The sequence below is a fragment of the Sapajus apella genome, unplaced genomic scaffold, assembly GCF_009761245.1.
Source record: "Sapajus apella isolate SASKATOON/1434 unplaced genomic scaffold, GSC_monkey_1.0 scaffold3, whole genome shotgun sequence".
NCBI classification, from domain to species: Eukaryota; Metazoa; Chordata; class Mammalia; order Primates; family Cebidae; genus Sapajus; species Sapajus apella.
In genome coordinates, this window is record NW_022436943.1 from 66,931,278 (window position 1) to 66,956,226 (window position 24,949).

Here is a 24,949-nt window from a genome sequence, read left to right on the forward strand (position 1 = left end):
TAGATGGAGTCTTGCTCTATCACCCAGGCTGGAGTGCACTGGTGCAATCTCGGCTCACTGCAACCTCCACCTCCTGGGTTCAAGAGATTTTCCTGCCTCAGCCTCCCAAGTAGCTGGGACTACAGGTGTGTGCCACCACACCCGGCTAATTTTCTTTTTTTTTCAGTAGAGACGGGGTTTCGCCATGTTGGCCAGGCTGGTCTCCATCTCCTGACCTCAGGTGATCCACCCGCCTTGGCCTCCCAAAGTGCTGGGATTACAGGCATGAGCCACTGTGCCTGGCCTGTGGCTTTTCTTCTGATACAGGGTCTTGCTCTGTCACCCAGGCTGGAGTACAGTTGCACAGTCAGTTCACTGTAGCCTCAACCTCCTAGGCTCAAGCAATCCTCCCACCTTAACCACCAAAGTAGCTGAGACTATAGGCACATGCCATCACATCCAGTCAATTTTTAAATTTCTTGTGGAGACGAGGTCTTGCCATGTTGCCCAGGCTGGTCTTGAAATCCTGGGCTCAAGCGATTTGTGTGCTTTGGCTTCCTTAAGTGCTAGGATTACAGGCGTACACCACCATGCTCAGCCTCCGCTTTTTCATTTTTTGTGAGACAGGGTCTCACTCTGTCACCCAGGCTGCAGTGCACTACTGTAATCACAACTCACTGCAGCTTAACCTCCCGGGATCAAATGATCCTCCCACCTCTGGGACCACAGGCAAGTGCCACCATGCTTGCTTAAGGGGGCCCATTTTAAAGATAAGGAAGCTGAAAGTTACAGAGAGAGGGGATCCTGCCCAAACGCACAGCTCCTCTGTGCTGGGCAGCCTGTCCCAAGTCCTAGAGCAGGGCCCACCTGTCTCACGAGGTCCTGGACGCGGCGCAGCTGGCCCTCGATGCAAGCTCGGTGCAGCAGGGTCTCCCCCATGTCGTTTCGCCGGTTCCACTGTGGGCACAGCCAACCCAGCACAGGGCGGGGGAGTGAGGGGCGGGCAGGGCTGCTGAGCAGGGTGGGGGGAGCAGGGCACCATCCTCACCTTGCTCCCCTTCCGCCGGCCCAGGCGGCCCTGTACCTCCTCGTCCTCCAACTGCTGGGTCAGGCCTTCAGTGTCGTCCTCTGGAACAGAGCCAAGCCCACTCCAGATGAGTCTGTGGGAGGCAAGGGTTAGAAGCCCCTACCCTGCTGCAAGCTCCCCAAACTCCCAGGTAGGAGCCAGAGGTGGCAGGCTGAGCTCTGAGGCTGCTGGGCTCTGGGGGCTCCTCAGCAGCGGTCCCGGCGCTGCCTCCAGGTCTACCTGACTCTGCTTGCTCCTGCCCGCCATCTTCTGCCCACTTAAGACATACCCCTAAGCTTTCTGCCCCAACCCAGGGCTGGCCCTCCATCAGAAGGCCTGCCTGAGGCCCCGTCCATCCGTGCGCCAGCCGCTCATCCCCATACCGTGACTGGCTTGCGGGCCAGCCCCCCTCCACCCCCATCTCCTGAGCGGTGTCGTCAGGCCAGGTCAGCCCTGCCGTCTGGGTGTCCTGCACTCGAAGCCCCCACCCTGCTTAGGCGGGAGACATACCCACCTCCGTCCCTGCTCCTAGTGATCCCTCGTCACCATGCCCTCACACCCTGCCAGCTGCCTCCGGGCCCTTCCCCAGCTCCTCACCGTGCCCACGTGCTGAACAGCACTCCCCAAAACTCTAGGTCCTGATCCACCTTGCCCCAGCAACCAATCTGGTGACGTCCCAACTTCCCACAGCTGCCTGGCTGGCCACTAGGGGTTGTAAGGGCCCCCTTAAGTACAGAGCTGAAGTCACAGCCTTCCCTGGAACACCCCCCAACAGGCCTTATGGACAGGCTTCTGCCACTTACCACTCAGTCAGAAACCAGACCCTCGGCCACCCACTGACCCCGCTCTCGGCCCTCCCCCACTGTGCCACAGCCAAGATGGCTTCAGTCTAAGCCCCTCTCCAGCCAGCCCCTCACGTCCGTCCTCCACGCAGCTGACCTCACCCGCCTCTGGAGGACACCCAAGTCTGGTCTGGAGGGTTTCAGGAAGGTGCTCAGCTCTTCAAGACGCACCGTCTCACCCCTGGCCCCATTTGGCACCTCCACCTCTAATGCGACCATGTCTCCAGCTGACACGCACTCAGCTCTCAACCACAGTCTCTTCTGGGAAGCCACGGCCTGCCCCAGGCTCCCTGCAGCTCACCACCTTCTCCACCCCATACCGGGGAAACACTGGCCGTCCTGCCTCCCTCTGGCTGTTCCCACCACAAGCCCGGATCAGGCGCCGCAGCAGCACAGCACACCCCTCTCCAGCCCGGCCCAGGGTGTGCCGCCGGGCCTCACCGCTCTCCGAGAGCTCCACCTCGCTGGCTTCCAGGGCTCCACTGTCCACTGTGGCCGCCGCTGCCGCCTCCTCTTCCTCCTCCTCCTCGTCTTCAGCTACAGTGAGCTCCTGTAGTCTGATTTCAGTGTCAGGGGCCTCCTGGGGCTGCATCCTCAGCTGCACAGTGTGGAGGTGCTGCAGGACCTGCCTCTGAGGAGCAGAGAGATGCTCAGCTCAGGACTGGGGGTGCAGAGAAAGATAGGGACGTGGGACAGGGGACAGGCAGGCTGCGAAGTTGGGATCATTGGGGAGCCGGTATGGGTGGGACGTGCTCTTGCACCTGCAGCTGGGGCCGCCGGGCCTGCTGGGCACAGCTGAGTGCCTTCTGGAAGCACGGAGCCAGCAGCTCATAAGCGTCACCGGCCTCTTCTCGGGACAGTGCGATGTTCAGCCAGGTCTTGGCTTCCTGGAGCAGGAGGAGACGAGATCTGAGGCTCGGCAGCCACCACATCCACCTGGCCCCAGCCAGGCTTTGCCCGCTGCCCAGATGGAATGACAGCCCTGTCTCCCAGCTGCCGAGGGTGGTGGTCCCAGGAAGGACGCCTGTCCACGGCCACCCCTAAGGACAGCAGTCCTGAGGCAGAGACATGAGTGAACTTGCATTCGGGCGGGGAGCAGGGGTTTCACCTCCAGCACATTGCCACTGCGCAGCCTCAGCTCTTCCTCATAGTGGCGCACGGCCCCACGGTGGTCCTTCATGTCTCCCAGCGTGGTGGCCAGGGACACGTGGATGATGGCCCGCTCTGTGCCCGGCCTGTCCAATAGCTCAGCAAAATGCAGCTGGGGGCAGCACCAGTGAGGCCTGGGGCTGCCACCCTGGCCAGGCCTCACCAACCTCACCAGCCCTTCCCCCCAACCCAGCGGGGACCACGCACCTGCTTCTGGTAAGCCTCAGCTGCCCTGGGAAAGTCACCTGCCTTGGAGAAGAGGTCCCCTAGCTGCTCACAGATGGCCATGGCACCCTGAGGGTCACTGCCCTCGGCCTCCTCCAGCTGCTGCTGCAGCCGGACTACTGCCAACACTGCCAGGAAAAGGTTCATGCAGCAGGGAGCACAGGGGGCACCACGCGGGGCCCTGATATCAGCTCAACCACCTGTGTGCCATGAGCCCTGTGGTGGCCCCACTACTGTCTCCACACCTCTGCCTGCCTGTTGGTGTAGGCGTAATAGCAGGGTCTGTCTCAGGGACTGGTCTCAAAGATCAGAAGGACACACTTAAAAACTCGGATGGTGCCTGGTTCAAAGCAAAGGCTGACCACTGCCAACCTCCTACGGTGGTCTGAGCCATCAGCACTCCTGGACCACATTCCTGCCACCTGCTCTCCCACCCTGGGAGACTACAGGAACAACTACAGTCTCCAGTTTGCCAATAAAGATGGTGGCCACAAGATAAATACCCAGCTAGTCTCCTGGCCGCCCTTTCAGTGCCCCTGACACACTGTGTTGAGCTCAGAGGAAAAACAGGGGTCAGCTCCCCCTCTTGCTGGAAGCTGAAGCTGCTGCCTCCAAGGACAGGTGTTCAGGCCACCTCCATGAGGGAGTGAGGCCTGTACACACCTCCCGGGATTTACCCCGGCCCCCAGGCTCATCCCTGCATATGCCTCCCAGGGCCCCACCCCGGCCCCCAGACTCACCGTGCTGGAGGTTCTGACAGACAGCTGCCCTCTGCACAGGCTTCTGGGAGCCCAGCCTGTAGGCCTTCTTCAGGGCTCGCTTGGCAGCCAAAAAGTCTCCCAGGTCTTGGAGGACCTCGAAAGCAAAGAACAGCAAGATTTTTGCAGACTCCCCGAGGCCTGAGTCACCAGAAGCCCAAGCTTGGCACCGTGCAGAGCAGGTACCTGCGCGATGGCCATGCAGCACTCGCTCTCCATAAACCTCTTCTTCATGGTGCGCGCACACTCCCGGGCACCCTCCAGGCAGCGCATGGCCTGGGAGTGCTGGCCTGCGCGCCAGTGGACAGTGCCCAGGTTGTAGCGGGCACGGAACAGGTCCTCGTAGAGATGGTTCTGCCTGCAGGGGGGTGATGGCCACTGAACACCCAGGAGCGTCCAACCAATGCCACATGGGCCCCAGCCCTGCCATGCTATGGTCTTAGGGCCCTAACCATGCCTGCCTTTCCCCCAGCATGCAGCACAGGCATGAGAGGCCTCTCTGGTGGTGGGAAACCAACAGCAGTGAGAGATGAGGCCCAGCCAGCCTGCCCTCTCAGGATCTTAGGAAAGACACTCTCCTAACTACTTTCTCCAGGAAGAAGGGACTCCGCTCCCCTTTGGGGCGGGGTGGGGCCTTACTCCGAGAGGAAGATGCTCTTCCTGAAGTAGTCATTGCACAGGGCTGTCTGCTGCAGGCTCTCAAACGTGAGGCCCAGGTTGAGGTAGAGGCGGGTCCTCATCTCGTTCAGCTCTCCCTGGGCCAGTGTCCCTGGAATATGCCCCCCAAACACTCAGCCACCACCTCTCCACATTGGGTCTCCAGCTTTGGGCCCCATTTAGGGCCTGTGCAGCACCCCTTCTACCATCTCGCTCCTCCCGAGGAGGGTGGAGGGGTCCTGCTGCAGACAGAGCACGGAGGGGATAAAGAGCGGATGACCTCCAGGGGAAAGGTGTTGGGGGCATGTGCCTCAAACAAGAGCCCTGCAAACAGAGGCTCCCAGAAGACAGGATCGCCCAAGTAGGCTTCAGGGGTGCTGGCCTGCAGTTCAGGAGGCAGAGAACGGGGAGGGGCCTGCCTACCCTCTAGCTCCTCATCCACAATAGCCAAGCTCTTCTCAAAGGCAGCCTGTGCCTGCAGCAAAGCATCCCTCGACTGACAGTGGTCATAGATGTCCAGGTGGGTGCGGCCAATCGTGGCCCAGGCCCTCTGCAGCTCCGTGTGGTTGCCCAGGGAACGTGCCAGCTCCAGGTAGCGTTGCTGGTGCTGAGTATGGAAGGAAATCACTGCTGTGAGCTGACCCCACCTCAAGCAAATCGGCACTGCCAGATTCCCAGAGACCCAATCTCGCTAAGGGAAGACCCCTGCTCCCCGTAACCCCCACGGAACAGGCGAAGGTGAGGCACGCGCCCCCTCCTCTGCATGCCCAGGGCTCTCAGTGGTGACAGTGGCTTCATGCTGTATGCTGCCAACACTGTCACGTTGGGAGGGGTGGCTGGGAACTGCAGTGCTGCCCTCAGAAGCCAGCCAGGATCAGGGAGAGCTTTCAGGACCGGGCCTGACCACCCCACACACCAACACAGCCAAAATAACATTCATTAATGGTTTCTAGTGCCAGGAAACCTACTCCTACCCCGGTCCCAGGAAAGGCTGTGGGGTTCCCACCGGAGGACTGGCCCGGGGTAGTAAAGGCAAGGCTGCATCAGGCCAGGTGTCCCCTCCAGCCTGAGGCTCCTGACAGCGAAGATCGGGCCTCCCTCCTCAAAAGAGGGCTCCAAGCAGAGGCCAACCGGGCTGGGCGAGGCCAGCGAGGGCGCCCGCACCTGTAAGGCAGCCGGGTAGTCCTCCATCTCCGCCAGGCGCTCTCCAATCTTGCGGTGGGCCACGGCACAGCCCAAGGGGTCGCCGACGCTCTCCCGGAGCTGCAGCTCCTGCCAGTGCTGCTCCAGAGCCTCGGCGTAGCGGCCTAGGCGGGGACACAGCACGGTCTGGCAAGCGTCGTGGACGCGAGGGCAGCCCTGGGGCGGCGTCTGCGGGAAGAGCAAGTCGCCCCCGGTCCGGCCCGGCTCGGGCCCCAGACTCCAGCCCCGCCCCCGGCCCCGGCCCCAGCCCCGGCCCCGGCCCTGCCTCCGGCCTCCGGGCCCCGGCGCTCACCATGGCCGGCCAGGAGCTCCCCCAGCTGGTGGCACAGCGCGGCCTCCTCGCGCAGATGCCCGGCCCTCTGCACCTTGGCCTTGGCCTTGCTCAGTTCTGCGGGAGGAAGGGGGTGCTGAGCCTCTGCGGTGGGGACCGGAGGCGGCACGGGTCCCAGCCGCTCCCCAGCCTCCGCGCCCCCCGCGCAACCGGACACCGAGGGACTCACGGCGAAGCTCGCGCTCCAGGCTCATGCTCAGGGTCGCCGCGGGATCGGACTTCCCGCCCTGCGCCGCGGCCCCGCCCCTCGACGGCATTCTGGGAAGTGCCGTCCGCTCGCCCGCGGCATTCTGGGAGTTGTAGTGCGGTCGGAGCGGGGGCGGGGACGCGGCGACGAAGGGTCGGGACTGAGGGAGTGGAGAAGGGAGGGGGTCAGCCACTGGGCTCTCCTCGTGCGCCGGGTTGCCCACGCGCGTGGAGCCCTCTGCCCGGCCTGGGAAGTGCCTAGTGGGGACGCGGGAGGCCGGGGTCGCAGCGCGCCCGGGGCCAGGTCTCCTGGGCCGCAGCCCCCGCGCCGCCCGCGCCTCTCCGGACGGACGCGCTGTGCTTCCGCCCCAGTTTCCCGCTGAAACTCACACGCAGCTGCTCACACTCTTGGCTGCAAGGAAAGAACGCAGTGTCCAGACAGACTGACGATACATTCACGAACATCTGGCTGTGGGGACGTGATAAGGCGTCAGGCGCGCTCCTCCACAGAACGCGGCTGGGTCGCATTTGGGGGTTCGGCCCCCAGGACTGTTTCGGGAGGGGAGTGTGCGTTCCGAAGTGAAGTTTCAGCAAAGTGCGTGCTGCTGTATTCCCGGAAGATTCAGTTAACCTGTGCTCACGCTGCAAACGCAGGCCGGGCACGGTGGCCCGCACTGTCATCCCAGCGCTTTGCGAGGACCAGTCGGGAGGATTGCTTGAGCCTAGCAGTTCGAGACCAGCCTGGGCAACACAGTGAGACCCATCTTTTATTTTTTCTTGTTACCAGCATGAAAACCTGAAAAACATCTTTTTTTTTCTTTTCTTTTTTTTTTTTTTTTTAAGACAGAGTCTTGCTCTGTCTCCCAGGCTGGAGTGCAGTCCTGCAGTCTCGGCTCACCACAACCTCCGCCTTCCAAGTTAAAGCGATTCTCCTACGTCAGCCTCACCCATCATAGCTGGGACTACTGGTGCGTGCCACTACGCCTGGCTAATTTTTGTAAAAATACAAAAGGGGGTTTCACCATGCTGGCCAGGCTGGTTTCAAACTCCTGACTTCATGATCCACCCTACAGGTGTAAGTAAGCCATGCCCGGCCAGAGAGACAGAGAGAGAGAAGAAAGGAAGAAAACGGCTGCGAAATTATGTCTAGAATCCTGTGACATGGGGCACCTGGGCCTCTAAAATACCCGTGCTGTCCCCCATTACCTTGAGGACCAAACGCCTACCATGCCTTGGGTCCCTGACTCCTGGCTACACAGCATACCCAGCACTGCACTCTGGTGCCATGGCTGGTTTCCCAAAGGCCCCAGAGGAGGCTAGGTGCACAGAGTCCAACTGGGGAGCCTCAGAAAGAGTGGAAGATAGGTGGGTTCATTTCCATCGCAATTATAACAAGTCATTGGGCAAACCTCTGCCAGAGAGGTCTGCTGAAGAGAGTGGCATGGAGCAGTGACAAGTCCCTGGGTCCAGGAAAGGCTCCAGGGCCTGCTCAGGCCGACAGCAGAGTGCTGGCCTCCTGGCATAGCTCTGGGACTGGGCAGATCTGGGCCTCAGTGCCTCCAAGGCTGCAGGGGTGGGACCAGGTCAAGCCTGCAGACCTATGCCATCACAAGCTGCAGGAGGCAGGAAATCCAGTCAAGCCTGGGTGTGAGGACAGAATGTGGAGGTCTGCACTGCCAACCCCTCGGCCATCCAAAGCATGGCTCTGAGCCAAGGCAACTACTTGGAGGGCAAGCTGGTGGGGTGTGTGAGGGGCACAGTGAGGCACGAGGGAGGGAGTGGGGAGTGAGATTCAGAAGCAGAGGACTCAGGTGAGTTGCTGAAGACAGGGTGGCTTGGAAGCCAAAGGGTCCCCCTGAGCTACCAGGACAAGGATTAAGTAGTTCCTCCAGCCCCAGGGTCCATAGAATAGCCCAGCTCCTGGAAGCCCAATTCCCCTTAAGAGACAACCCAATTTCTCTTTTTTTTTTTTTTGAGATGGAATTTTGTTCTCGTCACTCAGGCTGGAATGCAATGGCATGATCTTGGCTCACTGCAACCGCCTTCTCCCAGTATTGAGCGATTCTCCTGCCTCAGCCTCCTGAGTAGCAGGGATTACAGGTGACCGCCACCACCCCCAGATAATTTTTGTTTTTTTTTTTTTTTTTTGGGAGATGGAGTCTCGCTCTGTGGTTCAGGCTGGAGTGCAATGGAGCGATCTCGGCTCACTACAGCCTCTGCCTCCTGGGTTCAAGCGTTTCTCCCTGCCTCAGCCTCCCAAATAGCTGGGATTACAGACGTCCACCACCACACCCAGCTAATTTTTATTTCTAGTAGAGTCGGGGTTTCACTATGTTGGCCAGGTTGGTCTCAAACTCCTGACTTCCGGTGTTTCACCCGCCTGGACCTCCCAAAGTGTTGGGATTATAGGCGTAAACCACCATGCCTGGCCAATTATTGTATTTTTAGTAGAGCTGGGGGTTTGCCACATTGTCCAGGCTGGTCTCAAACTCCTGACCTCTGGTGTTCCACCCGTCTGGGCCTCCCAAAGTGCTGGGATTACAGGCATGAGCCACAGCACCCAGCTGACAACCCAGTTTCTCCTATGCCTATTTCCCCCACTGACCAGACAAAATACACACGTCAGGCAGTGCTGAGCAGGGCTGCGGGCCCGAAGGAGATTGCCACAGGCTGGGGGCAGCAGGGAGGCCAGCAGAGCCCAGAAGGCCCAGCTGTGGGTCTGTCTTCTGGTAAGGAAACACAGACAAAACATGGTTTGGAATATTTTTTTAAACTACAATTGTTACATACAGAAAATACCCAAAGAGAACGCAGACCACGAAAGTGACACGTAAGTCATTTCCAACAATGATAAAAACACTTCTTGCTCTGCTCTTTAAAAAATTATTTTTGGCTGGGCGTGGTGGCTCACGCCTGTAATCCCAGCACTTTGGGAGGCCGAGGTAGGCAGATCACGAGGTCAGGAGTTCGAGACCATCCTGGCCAACATGGTGAAACCCCCGTCTCTAACTGAAAATACAAAAAAACTTAGCTGGGCATGGTGGTGCACGCCTGTAGTCCCAGCTACTTGGGAGGCTGAGGCAGGGGAATCGTTTGAACCTGGGAGGCGGAGGTTGCAGTGAGCCGAGATTGCATCACAGCACTCCAGCCTGGGTGACAGAATGAGACTCTGTCTCAAAAAATAGTAATTATAGTTTAAATAATTTTTGAGACGGAGTCTCGCACTGTCACCCAGGCTGTAGTGCAGTGGTGCGATCTCAACTCATTGCAATCTCCGCCTCCAATTCTCCTGCCTCATCCTCCCAAGCAGCTGGGACTACAAGCATGCACCACCACACCCACCTAACTTTTGCATTTTTAGTAGAGATGGGGTTTTTCACCATGTTGGTCAGGCTGGTCTCTAACTCCTGACCTTGTGATCCACCTGCCTTGGCCTCCCAAAATGCTGGGATTACAGGCATGAGCCATTGTGCCCAGCTTATTTTTATTACTTTTGTAAATGTCTCACTCTGGGCAAATTGAGAGATGTGGTGCTCACCAGGGCGTGGGGGTGAGAAAAGTGAGGGAGAAAGGTGGGGCCTAGCTTAGGCTCTGCCCCCCACATCCCATCCTCAGAGATGACAAAGAAGCAGATAGGGATGCAGAGATGACACGGTCCTGGAGACAGCCATGTGTGTGGCAGCCCCGTCACACGTGGAAACCTGTGCTCCAGTCCCTGGTGGCCAAGGACATGCTGCGGTCCTCCCAGGTGCCTGGCTCCCCCAGCAGACGCACTGCTGAGGACCCTGGGCCACATTCGCAGACTCGCACCTTTAAGGGCCTTGTGTGAGCACTGCCCTTGCCCTTAGTCCGGCCCCCTCCTGTCCTCAACTCCCACAGGTCCTGGTGGTCCACCAGGACCAAGGTGGGGCTGCAGGAGCTCAACCAGCCCTGGGTTTCCTTTCCCCATGTGGCCCCCCAACCACACAGGTACATTCACCTGCAGAGATCTGCTGCCTCCAGGCCCCCGGCATCCCAGCTTGCCTGTGCCCATGAAGAACAAGCATTCCACCCTCCCCACCCCAAGACATGCTGGGGCCTGTCCCTCTGCTGAGTTAGTCTCTCACACACACACCCAAAGACAGGTGGACAGGGCAAGCATGCCCCACCTGTGCCCCCGACATCATCGCCTTGGACCCAGAAACACTACACAAGAGGGTATCTGACTTCCAAAGACACGGAGATGCAGTCATAGCCCACCCCTCTGTGCATGTGGGTATAGCATGGGGGTGGGCAGCCCCAAAGCACAGCAGGATTCACCCTGGTGGTCCCCGAGTCAGAGGCAGTTGCTCCCAGGGATTTGCTGGGGGCTGGCTGGGGTCTTTGTGGACAGCAGATAACCAAATGTGGGGCCTTCCCATGGCCTTGGTGGCCAGGCCACGTTAGCTTTGCAGGAGAGAAGGCTCCAGCAGCAAAGCATTCCCAGCAGGCCACACGCCCTAGCCCGGGAGTAGAAACCCAACAGCATTCTCAGAAACAGCCCCAGAAAATTTTGGCCTGTGAGGGGCAGTGCGGCTGCCTGGGAGGGAAGAACTCTCCCAGCCTGGGTCATGCTGGGCTGTGCCTATCCACACTTAGCAGCCTGGATGACGGCGTTTGCATTCTGCCCCCAGCTCCTCCTGTCCATTCCTCAGCCCTTGACCTGTGGCCAGGAAAGCACAGGACAACGGGGGACAGGCCCTGGCAGCCAGGCGGGGTGGGTGGTGCTGCTCTGAGGCACTGTATTGCACCTGACAGGAAACCAGTTCTTTGGTATTGAAGCAACAAAAAGCTATGATGGAAGAGCCACATCTCTTAAGCAAAGGTGGGAGAGTCAAGCGCTACCCTTCCCAGTAGCCCTGAGGGTCCCAGGGGAAGAAGGAACCAGGGCTCACCCCTCCAGGCAGGGTTCCTTCCCACCCTGTTAGGCCAGCCCAGCTCAACCACCACAGGGAGCATGAGGGGAGGCAGCCAGGGTGAGGATGGGAAGGGCCTACCTCTTCCAGGTGAGAAGCTGGGCTGCCCAACATCTGACCTCTGCAGGGAGCACTGGATGCAGGGTCAGCAGTAGACCCCGAGAGCAGCACGGGGGCACCCCTCAGACTCCCCCCCCCCAGCCAGGCACCAAAGCACTGACCCAAGCTTTCCACACAGCCTGGGGACACTGGGCCCTCAAGGCTGAATCTACAGTAAATAGACTCTTTCTCACTAAAATTGTGTGACTTATCGAAGAGCCTGCAAGGAGTTTAATCTTTTTCCTGGGAAGAGACAATTTCACCCTGCTTTCCGAAAATGTCTGCTGAGCCCTGGTGGCTGAGTCCTGTTCTCACTGGGAGCGGCTGGTTGGCCAGGGCAGCCCCGACCTTACCTGGATCTCCCCGCCCAAGCCTCAGTCTCCAGACACCATGACAAAGTGTAAGGGGAGGCAGTGTCTCTGAGTCTCTCCTTGGGGGGCATGTGTGGGCACAGAAATGGGGATGGGGCGGGCTCTGACCCCCAGGCCAAACCAAAGCTCCCACGCTGTCCATTCACAGCCACGCCTTCCCCTCGAACAAAACAGAAAGTATGAAACAAGGCTGCCTTTTAATCGCAATCAGATATTCGGAAATGCCGTCTGATGTCAGCAAGGCCCCTGCGCCCAGCCAGAACCGTGCAAGGACAGAGCAACACCGCCGCCTGGCTGTGCAGAAGGGCTGGGGCAGGGTCGCTGTGCCTCTCAGCGGCCTCCTTGCTGCCACCGGTCTCTGAGCCTTGGGGCGCCCGAGGCACCACCTCCTCTTTGGGTCAGCCCAGCCTCTGGTGCCCTCGGAAGGAAGGGAGGCAGGGCTGCAGAGGGGTGAGCTGGAGGTGGGGCCCCAGTGCGCACACATGCAGACTTTCCCAGTGTTTGGCTTCGTTCGTTCTCCTCCTCTGCTAAAATGATCAGTCATGTGAAGCAGCCGCCAGCCAGGTGGACAGGCAGCGGTGCTGGGACGCTGCCCGCCGGCTCCTCGGATCCGGAGGCCCCGCCCTACTTCTGTATCTGGAACAGGAAGAGCCGCAGGTTGATGTTCTTGGCGGCCAGCAGCTTGTTACACTCCACGGAGTCAATGATGGGCAGCGGCACGTAGTCCGTCTCGTTGCTCTCGTTGGTGAAGACAAAGTGGTAGATGACGGGGCTGATCCTCACGTCGTCATAGGGGCCTTTAAGCAGCAGGAAGGAGCACTCCAGGGGTGCCGTGACTTTGCTCTTGAGGAGGAGCTGGAAGGAGAGCGTGCGCTTGCAGGACAGGTTGGGGTTGCGCTCCGAGTCGTTGACGCGAGCCTTCAGGACCCACGTCTGGTTCAGCACCGTGAACCTGGGCGTCTCGTAGTACAGGCGCGTGATGAAGTCGTCTGTGCGGTATGGCCGGAACTGGACCTCTGTGGAGACAGACAGGGCCGGGAAAAGCCGGCCGTTAGTGTGGGCAAGGCTGGGCAGCAACGCCTTCCCTGACCAGGCCGAGGGCAGGCTCAGCCGGAGAGGAAGGCAACTTACCCAGACGCTGAGCTCTGCTTGTCACAAGCAAGCCAAATGCAACTATGGCAAATGGAGGCGCACACAAGCTTTGGGGCGGAACTACAAACAGAATCACCACAGATCAGCTGCAGAGTCCAGAGGCTGCACGTGTCAGGCCACACCCCAGGCGTGCCCGACCCACGCTGGCCTCCCTCGTCACCCTGAGCCCCGGGTGTCCCCCAGGGCGGGGTAAGCAGACACACAGACAGGATGCGGTTCCGAGAACAAGTGCACTTTATTGGTTCTGATACAGAGCTGCCAGAAAAGCCAGCAGGCAGCTGCGGCACCCAGCCCTGCCCGAGGGGAGTGCCAGGTCCTTGGGCTCCAGGCCGGATTGGGGCTGCCAGTCAGCAGGCACCCCTGCCTGCACAGTCCTCTTGTGCAGCCCACAGCCCGTGGCTGGCAAGTCCCTCTGCGAGGCGTGGGCTCTCAGGTGGCCAGTCTTTCCTGCACGAATGGGGCTCCCCACCTGGCCACAGCTGCAGCCACAGGGCCCCAGCCTGCCTAGACTCCATGAGGTCCTGGTATCTCCAGGCAGCTAAGGCTGCTACTCACCACGGGCTGTGGCTGCTGTGGAAGCCCCTGGCCCTTGGCCTCTCTGGCCTGCTCAGGCCCACACCCCCCACTGGGCCCAGTCCAGGCAGCAGGGCGGGACTGGCTGCCCATGACTGCCCTGCTTGCGCCACGCCTGGTGCTCTGAGCCAGCCGCCTGGTGCGGGCTGAGAGTAACGGGACGGAGCTTCCTCGAGTGGCCCCAGCATCAACAGGTGCTTCTCGCTGTCCTCTGGACCAGGCTCTGGCCTGGCTCCTGCTCCCCGACATGTTCAAAGGCGGTGGTAGTGGCTGAGAGCCACAAGATCCAGTGGGCCTGGGCCTGCGTCCAGCCTGTGCGTCTGTGGGTGTCCGCTCCCAGCTCTACAGTTTTGAGTCGGGCACCCTCAGCTTGCTCTGCAGCCCTGTCCCTGAATGGCTTTGTGCCAGCCTTGAGAGGCCCACAGCTGGGGCAGTGACTGCCTGCAGGCAGTGCTCACTCAACAGGGTGCTTGTGTCGCCCCATGCTCCAAGGGGCAGGCCCCTCGCTCCCAGGCCCTCTGAGACCTGCCCACTTTCTGGTTAGACCCTGATTGTCTGGAGGCTCTGGAGCCCCACAGTGAGGATGCCACCTTGCTGGGCTGGTGGGGCCAGGGTGGGGAGGACAGGTGGGCGGGGCTGCTGAGAGAGCCACATAGGTGTGCACCTGGGGTCGGTCTCGGCCCCTCCTTCTGCTCAGTCTCCGGCCTGTCTTCTTGCCCGAGGTGGCCTCCTGTCCACTGGGAGCTTGTCCAGAGCCTGGCCGTCCGGCGCAGTCAGTGCCCAGTGCCCAGAGCCTCTGACCCCAGGCTCCCGGCTGCCAGTCCCCCACGCCCACGCCTGTGTGGCATGCAGCAGGCGGCGGGGCGCCTCACCTGTGTAGCCGATCTTCTCGAAGCTGAGCAAGCTGAAGATGCTGTTGTACAGCTGCATCTCCTTGCGGTGGCTCTGGTCCATCTCATCCAGGATCTCCATCAGCTCGTTGCCTGTCTTGGTCGGGTGGGCACAGGCAGCCTCGTGCACTGTCAGCTCGTGGAAGGGGCCGTGCCAGGGGCAGCCGATGCGTTTGTACTTGCACTGGGTTACCCTGGGGAGGCAGGCACATCAGTCACAAGCCCAGAACAGGCAGCTGTGACAAGCTGTCCTCCCATATGGCTTCCATCCAGCTAAGAACCCCTTTCTGGGACACACGCAACTATGAGCCCAGCCCCCAGGACAGCGTCAGAGTGGCAGCGTGTGGAGAGGAAGGAGACAGGCAGAAATGGGGAGGGAGGGAAGGAAGAGCGTGAGCCTGAGCGTGCCCAGAACTGTAGCTCCAGTTCCTTCCCCTGCCTGGCAGCTGTGCCCTGCACGGCAGCTGTGCCCTGCACAGCCTCACTCCAGGAGACTTGGAGGCTGCCTCCAGTGGCTGGGTAGCCATGTGCTCTTGCCAGTGTAGCGCCACACCAAGCTCCCTGAGGTCCCACGCTGTCCTGGGCCCTTTGAGGGGCTTCCCCACAGACACAAAGAGCGCGGGAAGACCACGGTCACGTACTGGTAACAACTGGGTGCAGCACCCTCCCCTGGGGCCGTCACTGGGCTGCACAGGTGGTACCCAAGGCCCAGGCGGCAGGCATGGCCAGTTCACTCTGCATGGGCCCTGCTGCACCAGGGTGGGCTTCTAGCAGTCCTGGGGCCCACGGTGACCCTCAGTTACCTGTCCTGGCATTCCTCTTTCTGGTGCCTCTCCAGGAGGGAGCGGGGAAACTGGCGCAGGCAGAAGCCACACTCTGAAGGCAGCTCGCTCACGGCTTTCTCCACGGCCAGGTTCCGGCAGCAGAGGCTCTTACTGATCTCACAACGACAATTGGGGCACGTGGCCTGCTCCTCCTTCAGCCGGGCATCTGCTAGTAGGTGGATAAAACAGCCAGCGCACATCAAGTGACCATTAGTACACTGCGAAGAAGGAAAGGGAGACGAAGCTCACAGACCTGCGGGCTCGGCTCACACACCCGCCCACGCCTGCCAGCTCTGGCCAGGTGTCCTGAGGGACTGCAGCTGGTGCCAAGAGGCGCATGTGCCTGTCCCTGCATCCTGCTGGAGCGTAGCCAACACTGAGAGCTGCTCCAGGGGGACAGGCAGAGCCAGCTTGGGTTCTTGAAGACATCAGAGGTCCCAAGAGCAAGACCTCACCAGCTCACACAGGTGACAGCTCTGGCAGTGACTGGTTCAATCACCTGGGGCTTACAGCCAGGTTTCTCTCCTAGGGGCCAGCAACTTCCCTGACTCCCCTACAGATCCAGAGTTTGGGAGCCCTCCAGGAACACTAGGCTCTAGGCTCTTGGCCAGCACTGTCTGGTGGGGAGCGGACGCTGCTCCCACACTGGGGCAGGCGTGCTCTCTGGGCCTTCGGCAAGGCCGTTCATGCTGGGTTGAGGACCTGGCTGAGGGTGAGCCCAGCCTGGCCCTTCTACTCCAGCCCTACCCAGGGAGCCCAGGTGGAAGGAGGCAGCTGCCCCCGTCCAGGGAGGTCAGCTACCTGCAGAGGCCTCCTCAGAGCTGGGAGGCAGGAGCCAAGCTGGTCCAGGACAAGGGCAGGTGGGCAAACAAGGAATGCCTGGGGAGTTGGAGTTGGGGCTCTGAGTGTGTGCCAAGCCTGCTGGGGTAGCCGGGGCTGGCAGGAGCAGGGTACCTCCCACTGGGCTCCCTATGTGGGCTGCCAGCATGCCCAGTGGTCCCATCCTGGCTCTCTCACTCCCTTGACGTAAGCCTTGAGCATCCACTTGGTGCCACTGAGACACAAGGCAAGCTTCAGTCCCAGCCTGTGGGGGCTCACAGTGTGAGAAGCGGGAAGCTCAAACCAGAACGAAGAGGTACAAGAGCAAAGCCTTGTGTACCTGAACAGACATAGCTACCCATATCCCTGGCTGGAGTGGAATGTGCAGGGCCAGGCAGGAGTGACGGGGTGTGACGTGCCTCCCACCTAGGGACTCACAGCTCGCTGAGGGGAGTGGTCAGCAGAGTCACTCCTGTCCTGATGCCTCTCCAGCAGCTGGCCCAGGCTTGCCAGCCATGCAAACCTCCAGAAAGCCACTGGGCCACAGGCTTCCTTTGGGACATGGCACCCTCTTGAGAATAGGATGTGGTGTGTCAGAGGGGCCTGCCCTGGTCCAGCCTCTCTACCCAGGTGTGTGTCAGGGAGGGGACACTCACAGGGCCCTGCCTGGCAGTGCTGGGAGGCCACCCCTGCACACGTGGGGCCCTGGTAAGCCTAAGCTTCCATCCCAGTGCTTCAGCAGCCCATGCACCCCAAGCTAAGGAGCTGCCAGATTCTGGGACTACTAACTCAGACCTAGGATCTGGTGAGTGAAAGGACCTACATGTGGAGAACCGACGGTGGGGACAAAGCCCTCTTTCATGCAATCCACATCCACGTGAATGCCACCCATTACCTACATTTGATTCTCAAGTTCTGAGTCTGGTTAAAAATTAAAATTACAGGCGGTGGCTCATGCCTATAAACCCGGCACTTTGGGAGGCCAAGGCAGGCGGGTCACCTGAGGCCAGGAATTTGAGAGCAGCCTGGCCAACATGGTGAAACCCTGTCTCTCCTAAAAATACACAAATTAGCCAGGCATGGTGGCACATGCCTGTAGTCACAGCTATCTGGGAGGCTGAGGCAGGAGAACTGCTTGAACCCCGGAGGCGGAGGTTACAGTGAGCCAAGACTGCACCATGGCACTCCAGCTTGGGCAACAAATAAATGAAAACTGAAACATATACAGCTGCCTGAGGCAGGGAGTGAGGCTGGCTCTGACTGGGGTGGGGACAAGCTGAGGCCTGCCCCCAGGAGGTGTGAAAATCCGCCAGCCCTGTCCAGGGGTCAGCAGTGGGTGGACTGTGGAAGGGAGTGAGCATAGACGGTGTTGAAGCAGCTGCGCCATGGGAGGCACAGAGCAAGGGCCCACAGTACCACCCTCTCACAGCCCCCTACCCTGGAGTCGTGCCACTCCATGTGGACAGCTTTAGACACTTCCTGGTGAGACTGCCCGGGGGCCTTGGAAGGGGTTCTGGGCCCAACTCTGCATGCACAGCTGCCTGAGCACAGGCCCAACAGCCCTCTTCTTGGCTGCGGCCCAGCTCCCCAGGGAGTTCCAGGCAGGGCTGGAGCACCTGATCCCACCCACCAAGGCCACCTGGCCTCTCCTCCTGGCTCTGGGTAGCTCAGGAAGACCAAGATGGCGTCCTGGGTCCTCCCAAGGGGGCACTGAGGCTGCTAAGCACATCGCCACTTACCTCCCAGCACTGCCAGCCTCCCACCCCGAAAGCTACCCCAGCTCCTGGGCCAGCCCCTGGCCATAGGCCCCATTCTTTTGGGGGCCTCCAGACTCCAGCATGGGCTCATTCAATTCCATACCATGGAATTGGCTCCCTCTGGGCCTCCAAGAGGGCCTGCAAGCTCCGAGGAGACGCACGGCCACTGCCCCTTCAGCCCCAGTGGCTTCACTCAAGTCAGAACACAGTGAGTCCCTAGGGTGCCCTGGACACACTAGCAACATCCACCCACAGACCCTCTGACTGGTCAAGGGACGCCCTCTAGGTGCGTGGCCAAGGCCGACCAACACTCAGCCCAGGAGGTCTGTCCACAGCAGGACAGTCACGTGCTCCAGAGCCTTCCCTGCCATGTGGGCCTCCTCAACCCCTGAGTGAGACCCTGGCTCTACACCAAGACCAGGCCACGGGCAGCTGAATCCTTGCCTCTGGCAGCGTCTGGCCAGATGCACTTGATTCTGACTTGTGTCCACCACCCACCAGAAGCTGGGCCCTGGAGGACTCTGCACAGTCCAGGGATGGGTTGGTCCAAGGCCCCCAAGAGCCCAGGTGCCTTCAAGAGCAGCTGCTGCAGCACCGAGGCCAGGCCGCCTCTCACCACCAGCTGGGAAGACCCCGCAGGGGCAGGCGGTACCCCACAATCACAATCCCCCAAAACCAAGGATGGCATCACAGCAGATGACATTATGGGGTGGCATCACATAGATGACATCACAGGGGCATGACACCATGGAAATGACGTCACAGGAGAATGACATCACAGGGGTGACATCACAAGGAACGACATCACAGGGGAACGACATCACAGGGTGATATCATGGGGATGTCACACACATCACTGGGAAAGGACATCATGGAGATGACATCACAGGGGAATGACATCAAAGGGGTAACATCACATGGGTGACATCACAAAGAAGGCCACCACAGGGTGACATCACGGGGGAATGACATCACAGGGGGATAACTTCACATGGGTTACATCACAAGGAATACCACTGCAGGATAACATCACGGGGAAATGCCATCACGGGAATGATATAAGGGGATAACTTCACATGGGTGACATCATGGGGGAATGACATCACAGGGATGTCACACAAGTGACATCACTGGGTAAGAACATCACAGGAATGACATCGCAGGTGGATGATGTCACAGGGAATACCATTGCAGGATGACAGCACAGGAGAATATCATGGGGGAATGACATCATAGGGGGATGATATCACAGGGATGACATTACAAGGAATGCCATCGTGGGGTGACATCACGGGGGATGACATCACAGGGCTTCCCAGACTGTCCTAGGGCAGATGGGGGCTTGAGCCACAGTGATGGGCTCAGACCCCAGCCCACAGGTCACCAGTAGCATGACCTTGGGCTCACACCATCCCTCTTGGGGCCGCAGTTTCCTCACATGAACAGGTGATGAGTACAGGACCAGCTTCATTCCGTGCTGATGAGGTGGATGGGACAGGATGGCACTGCCTCACACCCAGCAGGCATAGAGGAATCACCACCACCGTGGGCAGCCATGGCAGAGTCCCTGGGGCTGCCAAACCCAGCAGCCAGATCCCAGGCCTCTCTGCAGATGCTGATACACACAGGTGGCCCAGAAATGGCCATCTGCACCTGCATCCTTGAGACAGCACCCAGCACTCCCCTCTGCCGGGCTACAGGCAGCTCACGTGACCCCCAGCCTGTGCAGACCCAGGGTCTCCACTTGCGCTTCTTCTTCCCTGGGGTTAGTGGGAGCTAGATGAACTGAACAGGCTCAAGAAGGAGCCCTGACATGACTGAGGGCCCCCATGTCTTTCTGGTGGTCCTAAGTTCCCTACGGTCAGGTGGCCTTGTAGCACCCCTTTCAAGCCTGGACTGCATGGCTCTCTCAGGCCCTGAGGACCTCCTATTTCCCACCAGAGGATGGCATGATGCCCAGGCCCATGGAAGCAGTGTCCCTGCTCACCAGCTGTCGGGGACCCACAGGCCCTTGACAGAGGTTGTCAGTGCCAAAATGCAGCCAAAGGGCTTCCCTGTGGCACAAACCCCGAAAGCACTGCTCAGCCAGCTGGAGATCCCCCTTCCTCTGCCATCTGCATGCAGGCAAGGCCCCACCAGGGCCAATAGTGCCTCAGGGCACACCCCACATGCTCAGCCCTGACCACACATGGCCTGTTCTCAGGACCCAGAACAAACATGGACCTGAGAGGGACGGGCACGTTGTCCAAGGCCGTGCAGCTATTAAGTGTGAAGCCAGGACTCAAACCTTCCGCCCAGGCTGGATTTGAAGTCCCTTGCCTGCTGCCTCCCTCGCCTGCTGCTGCTGTCAGACCACAAATGGGGGCCAGTCAAGTCCCAGAGTTGGGCTCACATTCAGAACAAGGCTGCTTAGATCTAAAAGTAACTCAAATGACAACCACCACAGAAAACAAAAATTCTTACCTAGCCAGAGATTCCAGAAACTCTTCCTTGCTCCTGTAAGTTTTAGATCCCTAAGCAAACATATTTACAACGCTCTTTCCTGCTACTTTTCTTATCTCAAAGAGCGAAATCAGCTGCAGTCCTGCACTGCCTAGGAGACTGGTGAGGAGGGACCCAAAGCTCCCTGGACACAGGGATGGGGACTCCACCCCCACAGGATGGCACACTGTTGGGCTGGTGGGGGTATGGGGCTTGGGCAGAGATGGAGCCATCTCTGCTTCCTGGGCTGTTATCAATGGGACTGTCAAGATGTGGCAGAGACATGGGCACTACATGTGGGAGGGCATAAGCGAGTGACAGGTCAACAGCTGCAACACACCCCACCCACAGGACAGTGAACTCACCCTGGTCAGACGGGGCAGGGGTGCATCCTTGTAGCAAGGTGAGTATAGCCTCAAAGTGGGGGAGCGGCCTCTGTGGGGCCCAAGGGGTGGGCAAGGACGGGGAGGACACCTCAGGCAGGAGGGCACAGAAGCGGCAGGGCACTGTGCAGAACTGCACTTGCAAGGCAGCTGGTCCACATCAGATGTAGCCTGGACCATATCTGTTAGAGGCTCCTGCCTGACCCTTACACCGCAGCGAGCTTGTTTTTGCCTTAAGAATGCCCCACAAGGGGTGCATTGATGTGCAGTCCCTTCCTCCAGGTACCATCGCCAAGGCTCAGGGCTTCAGCTGACATCAGCAGGAAGGGTCAGGGTCAGGTCTGTGTTATGGAGGACCACACTGGGCCTCGTCTGAACGGCTGTGCCAAAACAGAGGAAGGGAGGTCTGGAATGAGGCTGCAGCTGCAACGTTCTGGGAATCACTGAGGCTGTCTTCCCAGAGGAGGTGCCCCACAGGCAGAGGTGTCCACAGGACACACTGCCCTCAGGCCACAGAGCAGGGAACCGGCAGAAGCGACCTGACCACCTGCTTGGCCTGGACTGGCCAGAAGCTCCTACACGGGTATCCCCACTGCCCTGCCAGCCCTCCTGCCATCCACCTGAGACTCCAGAAGGTGGCCGCACACCTTGTCAGGCCAGTCACCCAAGACACACCTAACACCCACAGAGAGAACATCAAAGCCGGGCCTGCTGTGCCAGCTGCAGCCCCAACCTGCCGTGACGCAAGACGCGGCAGTGGCAGAAGCCGTTCGTATGAGGGCCTCAGTTTGACGCCCGAGTGGTTTTCCCAGCCTGTGAGGAGCCATTGTGCAGGCACAGGTCCATTGATCAGCCAGCCCTGCAAGCCCAAGGGTTCAGACCCAGGGGCAGGTGGGTGAACTGCCTATGCAGCCCACATCTGCTTTTGACACCACCTGGGGCGTTCCTGCCAGTGCTGGTGGCATCTGCTATCTGGATGACAAACTCTCAAGTTACTGAGGACCCAGCCAACTCCAGAGGCCCATGAAATTGTCCCCTACAGCCCCAGTCCCAGGGACAACACGGGGCTCAGCACGGCCACTCCCCTCTTCTCCTCACCAGAGTCGGACACTGAGTCGGCTCCCAAGAGCACAGGTTGGCTGGCGCCCACCCTGAGCCATGTGTTCTGCTGGGGTCAGGAAAAATGTTCTAGTAGAACAGAGGGTGGAACCTGCTACATTCCTGACACTGGCTGGCTAGAGGCAGGCAATTAACATGGTTACCAAAGAAGACTAGTAGAATATGGTGGGCTGAGCGCAGGCTGGGGTGATGGCCAGCATGGGCCCCAGACAATGACACATAGAAGGCGGCATGTGGGGGCCCACACCATCTGTGCCCAGATTCTCTAGGGAGCAGAGCAAGCAAGGGCCCAGGTCTCCAGGTCTGTGTTGACCTTCCAGGGGCACCACCCATCGAAGAGAGCCACCCCCGGAGGTGTTCTCAGCAGTATTCGGGGAAGCCAGTGCCCACAGCACTCCTTGCTCAGCTGCTCTGTTCCGAGGGAAGCCACTGAGCAGAGCCCCCAGGCCAGGGAGGGCCAACAGCTAGGGCAGCCCTAGTGCCTTCAGTCTTCATTATACCTGCTCAGCTCCTTGCCTCTGGCCACCCAGGGTAGAACTCTGCTCTGCATAGTGCAGGCCGGTTTGAACCAGCCAGGCTCAGAGGCCTGGTCACCAGGAGCTCTGGTCAGAAGCAGAGTCATCAGAAGCACCCCACCCAGCTGGGAGACAGAGTACACCAGGGACCAGTACCATGGGGCCCATAATCACACCAGGCCCAGCTCCAGCTCATCCACCAGTGGGGAGACAAGGAGACTTCCCAGTTCCCCTGTGATCTTGCACTATTGGCTTTGCTTGTTGGAGTCTCCCTCGAGGCCCAAGAAAGTAAGTTCTGGCCATGCGCGGTGACTCATGCCTGTAATCCCAACACTTTGGGAAGCCAAGACAGGTGGATCACCTGAGGTAAGGAGTTGAAGACCAGCCTGGCCAACATGGCGAAACTCCATTTCTACTAAAAAAACATAAAAATCAGCCACGCATGGTGGCAGGCACCAGTAATCTCAGCTACTTCAGAGGCTTAGGCAGGGAGAATTGCTTGAACCCAGGAAGCAGAGGTTGCAGCGAGCTAAATCCTGCCACTTCACTCCAGCCTGAGTGACACAGTAAGACTCTAAAAAAACAAAAACCAAACAACAACAACTTCCGCCTGGGAGGATGGAAGGTTTCGAGCCAGGAAAAAGGGGCTGGAGAGTGGGCACGTCTTGGAAGCCGACGCACTGCCAAAGCCGAGGGGCAACTGCTAACTCTGGGGGCCAGTGGCTGTGAAAAGCCCTTCCCTTGCTGGCGCTGGTGCCTGACACCCAGGAGGGTGGGTGAGAGCCAGTGCCCTCTCTCCAATGGGGTCCTCCCAACAAGGTCATGGCAGAGCAAGAAGGACTTAGAGATCCAGAATTTGGGGAAACGACAACCCACACTAGCCCTATACCACCTGTTACAAAAGGAGCCGCTCATCCAGGCCCCCAGCTTAAACGCAAGCAGGGAAACAAAGCCCCATTAGCTACTTCCAGCTCCTATAAGTGTAAACAGCTGACAGAGAACCTGCTTCATTTCTCACAGGGACTGGGGAGTTGAAAGGGAAAGAAACAGGGAAGGTAGGGGCACTGTACTCTGCCTCTGGTGTCAACCATTGTCTGTCTCTACTGCTACCTGGGAAGGGGCATGTCAAACCCACCTGGGCCACGTACCCTCTCTAACGGCCTTAAGTTGCTTAAGGGCCGAGTCCAGCTGCCATGCTGGATGTGAAGGTGGGGGAGACGGGTGGACCGGCCTCCTGGAGCACTGGTTGCCAGGAAGCCTGGCCTGGCCTGGGTGAGGTGGGCAGGAGCCTAGCGTGGGGCATGACAGGTCCAGTTGGATGCAGGGTTCGGCTGGGACTGGAGAAGGTACCCAGACTGTGGGACTTGTTGCAAGCGCTTCATCCAGACCAACAGCAATCCCCTCTCTCCTTACTGTTTTTCAGAATGAAGCAGAAATGGACTAAGTAAAAAGATTCTTCCACCCAGGAGGCTAGAAAAGGAAACGTCCGCAGGATGTTCAAGAGCGGAGGGACAGGCTCGGGGGTGTGGCTGCCAGAAGAATGGGGAAGGAGCTCTGGAGCACAGGACTCAGTCCAGGGAGCTTGGGACCGGGTGGGTTGGGGGGAAGCAGTTGTGGGGTAAGGGTCAGTTTGAGGGTGTGGATTTGGGGTGGGGAGTGTTGAGAGGATGGTGGAAAAGTCTGGAAAAGAGAAGGCAGACATAAGCGAAAGACACGCGATTGAGATCGGAAAGTAACGTGGGTCAGAACACAGAAAACGGGTCCCGAGCAGAAAATGATGCCCGGAGAGAAAGACAACGAGGAGCTTCGGAGCAGGCGCTGGAACCCCGCTGGGCGAGGAAGTGGCTGTAAGGGCCGGAGAGGGTTCCCGGCCGCCGGGGCCCGCGGGCCTGGCCTCCGAGGAGACGCGGATCCTGGGGCCCCGCGGCGGGGGCTGCAGCCCCGGGCTGGGCCGGGTCGGGGTCGGCCGGCGGCCCTACCTGGTACACGGAGGCCTTGGGCAGGTCCAGGCACACGGTGCAGCACAGCACCGAGTAGAGCCGCTCCTCCAACTTCCCGCTGCCCGCCGCCGCCGCCGCCGCCGCCGCCTCGGCCGCCTCGGCTGCCCGCAGCCGCTTCTTGGGCGGCGCGTCGGGGTCGCCGGCCGCCTCCTGCAGCTGGAGCTGCCGGGCGCCCGCCAAGCCCGCCTCGTCCGGGAGCCCAGGCCCCGCCGCCTCGCCCAGTGCCGCCGCCGCCGCCGCCGCTTGCCCGGCGGCCGCCCCGGGCCCGGCTCCGACCCCGACCCCGACCCCGGCCGGCACGGCGCCCGCGGGCCCCGCGGCCGGGCCACCCCCGCCGGCCTCCTCGGCGCCGGACATAGCGGCCGGCGGGCCCGGCTGGCGGATGCCGGCGCGCTCCCGCGGCTAGAAGTTAGGGGCGCCGCGCGCTCCCGCCGCTCTCCAGCCGCCGCCGCCGCAACCCCGCAGCTCCGCTCCCTGCGCCGCCGCCTCAGTGGGCCCGGCCCGCGCGTCGCCCCGCAGCCGCCGCGGCCACCGACCCCGACACGGCCGCCATCTTTGTTTTCGCTGTGCGCTTCCCCCCGCCCCGCCGCCACCGCCCCCTCGTCTTCCCCGTCACGTGAGCTCCGCGCGGGGCCA

The 24,949-nt window shown here is 60.2% G+C and overlaps 2 protein-coding genes across 2 annotated transcripts in view; both read right to left on the reverse strand.

The window, feature by feature from the left end:
- TONSL (tonsoku like, DNA repair protein) overlaps positions 1 to 6,484 on the reverse strand; it is a 14,538-nt gene extending 8,054 nt beyond the window's left edge. The window contains exons 1-13 of the mRNA XM_032256356.1: positions 6,380 to 6,484; positions 6,172 to 6,267; positions 5,841 to 5,983; positions 5,100 to 5,283; positions 4,659 to 4,788; positions 4,206 to 4,377; positions 4,002 to 4,116; positions 3,244 to 3,389; positions 2,996 to 3,148; positions 2,649 to 2,774; positions 2,329 to 2,518; positions 1,028 to 1,107; positions 847 to 936 (exon numbers count right to left, since the gene is read on the reverse strand). Coding sequence (XP_032112247.1) covers positions 847 to 936; positions 1,028 to 1,107; positions 2,329 to 2,518; positions 2,649 to 2,774; positions 2,996 to 3,148; positions 3,244 to 3,389; positions 4,002 to 4,116; positions 4,206 to 4,377; positions 4,659 to 4,788; positions 5,100 to 5,283; positions 5,841 to 5,983; positions 6,172 to 6,267; positions 6,380 to 6,467 — 1,713 coding nt within the window. The 5' untranslated portion in view covers positions 6,468 to 6,484. The remainder of the gene's footprint in view (positions 1 to 846; positions 937 to 1,027; positions 1,108 to 2,328; positions 2,519 to 2,648; positions 2,775 to 2,995; positions 3,149 to 3,243; positions 3,390 to 4,001; positions 4,117 to 4,205; positions 4,378 to 4,658; positions 4,789 to 5,099; positions 5,284 to 5,840; positions 5,984 to 6,171; positions 6,268 to 6,379) is intronic.
- Positions 6,485 to 11,642: 5,158 nt separating this feature from the next.
- CYHR1 (cysteine and histidine rich 1) lies at positions 11,643 to 24,867 on the reverse strand. The gene is made up of 4 exons (XM_032256426.1): positions 24,293 to 24,867; positions 15,219 to 15,457; positions 14,398 to 14,609; positions 11,643 to 12,816 (listed from the first exon to the last, which is right to left on the reverse strand). The coding sequence occupies exons 1-4, from the start codon at positions 24,668 to 24,670 to the stop codon at positions 12,425 to 12,427; spliced, it is 1,221 nt and encodes a 406-aa protein (XP_032112317.1). The 5' UTR covers positions 24,671 to 24,867; the 3' UTR covers positions 11,643 to 12,424.
- Positions 24,868 to 24,949: the final 82 nt, after the last annotated feature.

Excerpts from the sequence above, each read along its gene's own strand:
- CYHR1 (XM_032256426.1), bottom strand. The coding sequence starts at position 24,670 with ATGTCCGGCGCCGAGGAGGCCGGCGGGGGTGGCCCGGCCGCGGGGCCC. Across the intron at positions 15,458-24,292 it reads CCAAGGCCTCCGTGTACCAG|TGTACTAATGGTCACTTGAT; the intron begins GTAGGGCCGCCG and ends CCTTCTTCGCAG. Across the intron at positions 14,610-15,218 it reads AAAGAGGAATGCCAGGACAG|GGTAACCCAGTGCAAGTACA; the intron begins GTAACTGAGGGT and ends CTGCCTCCCCAG.